This window comes from Bactrocera latifrons, unplaced genomic scaffold, assembly GCF_001853355.1.
Source record: "Bactrocera latifrons isolate USDA-ARS-PBARC rearing strain unplaced genomic scaffold, ASM185335v1 scaffold_79, whole genome shotgun sequence".
Classification (NCBI taxonomy): Eukaryota; Metazoa; Arthropoda; class Insecta; order Diptera; family Tephritidae; genus Bactrocera; species Bactrocera latifrons.
The window spans coordinates 420,192-427,710 of NW_017537478.1; the positions used below are offsets into that span (position 1 = coordinate 420,192).

General features: G+C 33.8%; 2 protein-coding genes across 2 annotated transcripts in view; both read left to right on the forward strand.

Moving 5' to 3' along the window:
- The window catches only part of LOC108976609 (probable cytochrome P450 313a4), a 3,407-nt gene extending 701 nt beyond the window's left edge, over nt 1-2,706 (forward strand). Inside the window, exons 3-8 of the mRNA XM_018945827.1 lie at nt 120-305; nt 509-578; nt 687-801; nt 889-1,035; nt 1,968-2,391; nt 2,452-2,706. Of these exons, the coding sequence (XP_018801372.1) occupies nt 120-305; nt 509-578; nt 687-801; nt 889-1,035; nt 1,968-2,391; nt 2,452-2,615 (1,106 nt within the window). The 3' untranslated portion in view covers nt 2,616-2,706. The remainder of the gene's footprint in view (nt 1-119; nt 306-508; nt 579-686; nt 802-888; nt 1,036-1,967; nt 2,392-2,451) is intronic.
- Nucleotides 2,707-4,738: 2,032 nt separating this feature from the next.
- On the forward strand, nt 4,739-7,276 carry LOC108976608 (probable cytochrome P450 313a4). Its single transcript, XM_018945826.1, is given in 8 exon segments — nt 4,739-4,950; nt 5,035-5,238; nt 5,349-5,537; nt 5,834-5,903; nt 5,976-6,090; nt 6,158-6,316; nt 6,479-6,902; nt 6,969-7,276. Coding segments are annotated over 8 exon segments (1,500 nt in total). The 5' UTR covers nt 4,739-4,775; the 3' UTR covers nt 7,133-7,276.
- Nucleotides 7,277-7,519: the final 243 nt, after the last annotated feature.

Genomic DNA, 7,519 nt, shown 5'->3' on the forward strand with positions numbered 1-7,519 from the left:
GCAGGACGAAATTAAAACAAGTTTTTCATAAAAATGATTAACTGCTGCTGCAATCCTTTCAATTTTTGCCTTTGTTTTTTGTTTTTTTTTTTTTTGTTTTTTATTTTTCGCACAAACAGCTAAGGTTTGGAAATCTAATCGCAAGGCTGTAAGCCCATTCCTTGCACATAATAATATTATGAGCTTGTTTCCTGCCTTCAATCAGAATGCAAATAATGTGAAAAATAAGCTGGAAAGTTTGGCTGGACAAGGTGAACAGGATATTTTTACGATTGTCAAAGAATGTGGCTTACAATTGAGTCTTTGTAAGTATATGCAGTTAAGAATTTGAAAATAAATTGATTATACTTTAGTTAAGCACATAAATTAGAGTTCATACTCATACCTATGACTCTCTCTCTCTCGGTGTGGTATATTGTACTAGATTAATACTTTAGCCGACTCTTCAAGTCAAGTCAAGTAGCATTAATTTCCAAGTCTCATTTTTCTCATTTTTATTAAATTTCAGTAACTATTATGGGCATAAAAGTAGAAGAAGACAGCGACAAGCACAAAAAACTTTTGCAGTCATTTACTGCGTAAGTAATACTTCATGGGTCTTTATATGTAATACATACAAAATCCATAACAAAAAGTCATTAATTAATACAAACAATATTTGAAATACGCATTCAACTGTTTTAAAGCCTTATTGATAACATGGGAATAGACCTCTTGCTCGGCTGGTTGGGTCTGCGGTTTCTTTCACACACTCCGCATTATAAGAGAATTGTTAAATACTTGCAAGACTTAGTACAAACTGTAAGTAAGCAAAATTTGAGACATAAAAATTTTATATATACATACATATACATATATAATTCTTTGGTTATAAATTTTTGTATGTAGTTGATTACAGAAAATCTTCACTCAGAGGACATGAACAATTTCGCAGAGGACCAACGAACGATGATTGATTTGGGGCTAAAGGCTCTACGTCAGGGAGTATTTAGTGAAAAAGATGTCGAAATTGAATGTTTTACAATGTTTGCTGCGGTAAATTATTACTTTATTTAATTATTTACATTCTTTTTCATAGATAAAATTATTTACATAAACTTGTATGATTTCTCTAATTGTGATAATAATGGAACCCTTTTAGAACAAAGTACCCGGAAATTGTAAATAGAACGCATAATATTTAATTATTCGTCAGTATTTACTTTTTCGCTTTTTAAGTAAGCACCACCAGATGTTAAACATTTATGCTAACGATTTATCCAGTCCTTGAAACACTTTCTAGGATGGCCTTCAGCTCCTTAATCGAATTTTCTTTTATCTCTTCGACGGACTGAAACCGGGTTACATTTCGCTGATTGTTGACTTGTATGCATGTCAAGCCCATATCTGGTCAGCAGTTATACAAGGTGCTTTCCAAAGTAAACAGGACTTAAAAAAAAACAGAAAAAACAGAACAAATGGTGTTTTCGGCAAAATAAATTTATTTTATTAAATATTTGCACGGTCCGAAAGCATGTCGAACGAGTGTTTTAGCTCTCTGGCCGGTATGGCCGCCAATATGCCGGTGCAATCCTGTTGAATGTCCACTACGTCTGCATAATGCTTTCCCTTCATGGGCAAGAACATTTTTCCGAAAAGGAAGAAGTTGCACGGTGCCATAACAGGTGAATACGGGTTCAGTGGTTAATGGTTAAATTGTGATTGTTGGTCAGATAATCGCCCTTCGAATGTTGGATTCTGAGCAATTTTTCGTCGTCAGTCAAAATGTGCGGAACAAACCGTGCACACACACAATGGCAAAATTAATTGCAAGAGAATCTGATACAACATAGCATTTATTATACAAATTTTGCAATATGTTTTTAGATTATTTAAAGTCTTTTTATTAAATTTTAAATGTATATATGTACATAAGATACATACAAATATTAAATTAATCCAAATATATAAAACTATCCTTTTTCAAGGCTTATGAGACTTCTGTTAGTGCGTCATATACTTGCCTGGTGATGTTGGCTATGCAACCCGAAATTCAGGAGCGTGTTTTCCAAGAGATTCGCTCTGTGTTTCCGCACGAAATTACATCGGTTGAATATGACGATCTAAAGAAACTTCCCTACTTGGATATGTTTATAGCTGAATCGTTGCGTTTAGCACCGCCAATACAATTTATCGGACGGCAAAGCGAACAGGACGCCGAACTCTGTCCAGGCGTAATACTGCCTAAAGGCATGCAAATTGTTATACCAATTTACGAATTGCATAGGCGTAAGGAAATTTGGGGTCCCTACGCACATCGTTTCAATCCGAATAACTTTTTGCCCGAGAACATTGAAAAACGTCATCCATATTCTTACATGCCTTTCTCGAAGGGCTCACGGAACTGTATTGGTAAGAGTGGAAATTATGGCATTTCGCATTTTTTTATTTATTAACTAATTTGTATTATAGGCTTTCGTTATGCTGAAGTTTCGTTGCGTATCATATTGATACATGCCGTGCGAAGTTTAAAATTTTCCACAACTTTTAAATATGAAGATATCGTTCACGTGCCACATATTTCACTGCGTTATAAGATCCAACCGCCATTACGCATACAAGTCAGAGCAAACTAAAATGGGGAGATTGTTATCAGCAATTACTGAGAAACACTACATACATATATGTACTTATGTAGTTTAATAAACGATTTCCTAAAAACTGTAACTAGTCTCTTTATATTAATATTATATTACCTATACACGGGTGCATAGTCAAATATTGTAGCAACTATTTTGTTATAACGGTGTCCTATAATATTCTGAAGTATATACTGCCAATCAAGATTCTTTTGGTATGATATATTTACTATAAGGCAGGTAGAGTTTCTCAAAAACTTTAAAATAGATTTGATGGGATAGGCAAAATGCTGTTGGAGAGTTGTGGTAAAATGAAAATTCGAAATCTGCAATGACTTCGTGTGCACCCTAAGCCCTAAGTACACCCTAAAGTATTTTCGTAATGACATCTGTAGAATATAACGATTTGAACAAACTCTATATTCGGACATGGTTATATCGATATCATTTAGTTTGTTTCCTAACTGCCAGCAGCTGCTGCTGGAAGAACAACACTAAGCGAATGAATAAAGCAAACAAGCGGAACTATTTAAATGATAAGTATGACGAGAAAATTTGAAATTCCGTTGATTGTCTTTTTGTCTGTCCGTCCATCCGGGCAAGCTGTAACTCGAGTAAGAATTGAGATATCTCGATGAAACACTTAAGTTACAACAACCAAATTTGCAAAGTACAAATTTTATAAAAACTTTTACCGTCGGTGTGAAAATGGAAGAAATCGTAGTATAATTCCGCCCACTAACCATATAACGCTAATGTTAAAAACTACTAAAAGCGCGATGAATCAACACCTAAATACGTCAAAAATGTTAAATTTTAACACCGAGATGGTACTAGTGAGTTTTATGGGAACCGATGTGAAAATTGATATATAAATCTGAAATTAAGTGATAATCTTTCTCTTATAATAGTTTATTTATACGTCAATAATGTGTTCCATCGGAATAATACTTCCCGTTGCCCCCATATATTAAATATAACTATTTTCGAACTTCTGTGTTGACTTTGTACCGCATATATCGATCAATATGTGAGTTATGTGTTTTATTCAAAACAGTGTATCTTTGTGCCTAAAAAAGATAAATTTGAGCGAAAACTTGGCCTAGCCCTTGTATAACTAATATCAGGATTTTCGAACATCCGGCTGACTTTACTCTATACGATTTGTTTTACACCTGAAAGTATGTATTTCCTTGGCTTCGATTCTTGTCATTTGCAAGAGTAAAAAAAATTTTGGTTGCACCCGAGCGTAGGACTTCCTTACTTGTTGACACATTTATTTAACAGCTGTTCCTGCATGGCAGCAGCTATTTTCTGTTAGTAGAAATTTCACTAGTAGAAACTAGCAGCTCTCTCAGCCAACAAATGAAATTACTGATTAGCTTATCTATACCTTTTTGAGTTTCTACAAAAATGTGTAATTGGTTATTTTTAAGTTTGCACTATTGGCATGTAAAAATTTAAAACAAAAATCCATTTTAAAGCTCAATTCACAATTTTTATTGCGGCAACATACTTTTGCCGACTAGTGTATATGTTGATAAGATTTCTATATTTCTGCTTGGTTTCCAGCAAGAAAAACTAAAATAATTATAAATTTATGTATTTCAAATGTTTAAAGTGTGTGTATATGTGTATATATTATATATATATATATACATGGATATCTTTTTTTGTTAGCGCTAATTATCAATTATAATATATATTCACAGCTATGGCACAATTTCACTCGTTAAACTGTTTAAAATGTGCGACCATAAATATTTTAATAAGGCCTAAATGGCCCTCCACTGGCAAAAAACTTTCGCAAATTATAGTTTTTCCTGTTTAAATTCCAGACAAGTACTTTGCGTTTAATATATACAATATACGCACAATTTTCATATATTTAAAGGCATATATGTACTTTGTTATATTACGAAAAAAAAATGTATTACTTATAAATTTTCACAATCTTATTCTACCGATTGTGTCTTTTTTTGTGTTTAGCTGTTTTCACACCCGATTTTATCGCATGGCAATTAACGTCAAATGATATTGTTACACATCAAACTACATACGAAATGTACATATATAAAAGCTGTCCGCTGTGGCATCAGTTCTTTTCATTCAATATTCCGTGCTGAAACGTGATGTCTTTAACTGCTCAGTGTGAAAATGGGTGGTTTAATTAGTATAGAAATGCTAATTATAACGGCAGTTGTTCTCTTACTCTACGCCAGTTGGCGCTTGCGCCAAAAGCAGAAATACTATAGCAATGTAACTTCCAAGTTGCCTTCCATTGGTGGTCTACCGTTTATTGGGCAATCATATAATTTATTTAATGTGGAGAGTAAGTGTTGTCACATATTGTTGTCGTTATTGCTAAAAAAGTGTTGCAGAACTAAAGAGTGATTGCATTGCCATAAAATTACAGCATTGTTAGGTAAAATTAGTGACGGCTTTGAGAGCATGAAGACATCGACGGGTTGCATATGGATGGCAACAATGCCGTACGTGCTTACCATCGATCCCGAGATCATCAAGCTCGTCACAACCTCGCCTGATTACCTCAGTAAAGCCAGAGATTTGTATACACACTTTGATAACGGTGTACTCAATGGCATCATCATGAGTCCAGGTGATGGCGTATAACTTCTATAGGTATACATTTTCTTTGAGTTTTTTTTTTTTTGTTTTTTTTTTTTTTTTTTTTTTTTTTTTTTTTTTTTTTTTTATTTTTTGCACGAGTATAAATAAAATGGAAAGCCAATCGCAAGGCTATCAGTCCTTTCCTTGCACATACTAATATTTTGGGTTTGTTTCCTTACTTCAATGAGAATGCAATCAGTGTGAGGCACAAGCTTGAAAGATTGGCTGGGCTAGGTGAACAGGATATTTATACAAGTATCAAAGAATGTGGCCTACAGCTGAGTCTTCGTAAGTATGTAGCGATGATAAGTTCGAAGTAAACTCTTTTGCATGTTAATAAACTCAAATTTAAAGATCATAAAATAACTATACCTCTGCTTTTCTTGAATGGATAGCAGCGAATAGTCTTTTTTTCTTTCACAAAACGTTTAAACATATGTGTTGGGCTTAATCCCCCCTTGTGTTTATGGTGTACGTTACCTGAATAATTTTTAAACTTGAGTTTGTAAGCTAGTTTTGTATTTGTAAAAACAATGAAATACTTCAGATACATGAATTTAATTTTCATTTTTATTAAATTTCAGTAACTATTATGGGTATAAAGATAAAAGAAGACAGTGTGAAGCATAAGGAACTCCTGACGGCATTTACTGAGTAAGTTACGATGATCGGCCTACCACTTGAATAATAATGAAAAAACACTATACACATTAAACTGCCCTCCAGCTTTATTGATCACATGTCCAAAAACATCGTACTCAATTCGTTTGGTCTAGGCTTTCTATCCAATACTCCACATTATAAAAAAACTGTCAAATATTTGCAAGCATTAGTCCGAACTGTAAGTAGAAAAATAGTACAAATTTAATAAATAAATATATATAAATCTATCTTATAAAACATTGCAGCTGATAGAGGAAAATCTCGCAAAAAATGTTGAGTCGGAGGCCATAAACTATTTTGAAGAGCACAGACACTCGATGATTCATTTAGCGCTCAAAGCACTGCATAAGGAAGTATTTAGTAAAAAGGATGTGGAAATTGAGTGTTTCACAATGTTTGCTGCGGTATTACAATCTGGAATTTTTAATATTTTTATTCAGTCCAACTGCAGTATTTTTCGTTTGCAGCTCGTTTTTCGCTTTTAGAACTATAAACAATTTTCCAAATGCTTTGAATTTATACGTGTATCTGATACTAAGTCTCGAAACGTACCCTTATAATTCCAGTCTTACGAGACCTCCGTTGGTGCGGCATACACTTGCCTGGTGATGTTGGCAATGCATCCTGAAATACAGGAACGTGTATTCCAAGAGGTTCATTCCGTGTTTCCGGATGGAATTACAACCGTTGAGTATGACGATTTAAAGAAACTTCCCTATTTGGATATGGTCATATCGGAAGCATTGCGTTTAGTACCACCAATAACCATTATCGGACGGGAAGTTGATCACGACACCGAACTCTGTTCAGGTGTAATATTGCCCAAAGGCGCACAAGTTTATATACCAATTTACATATTGCATAGGAGTAAAGAAATTTGGGGTGCAGACGCACGCTGTTTCAATCCGGACAACTTTTTACCCGAGAACATTGAAAAGCGTCACCCATATTCTTATATGCTGTTCTCGAAGGGCCCACGTAACTGTATAGGTAAGAGTTGAAATTATTTTGTGGTTTTTACGTTTATCGATTTATACATCGCAATTTGTTTGACAGGCTTTCGTTATGCTGAAATCACATTACGTATCATGTTGATCCATTTGGTACGGAATCTGAAATTTTCCTCAACTACTAAATTTGAGGATATCGTTTTAATACCAAAAGTTACAATGACTTATAAAAATGAACCACAAATAAGCATAGAGGTCAGAGCAGACTAAACTGGAAAAATTGATATCATTCGAGATAATTGCACTATATATATATATATATATATATATGATTACTTGATAATATAGCTATTCGCTTTATACAAATTTTACATGCAGGTGTACAGTGAGCAAATAAATGGTGTATTCAAGATATGAGCATGTGTATATTTATTTAACTCGCTTTTTAGAGATCTCCATATAGATCTCTTCATTAGACTCATATTTCCACCTGGCGACTGACTTTATCAAGTTGGTAATAGAAAGAAGTCGTCAAATAAAAAAGGTCTCGAGAATATAGTGGCTAGTGTGTTTTCAGAATGTAAAATTCAAAGCCTTTTAATATCTAATAAATGCTCTACATAAACACAAGTAATGTTTTTCTGTGACTTTTCTCAT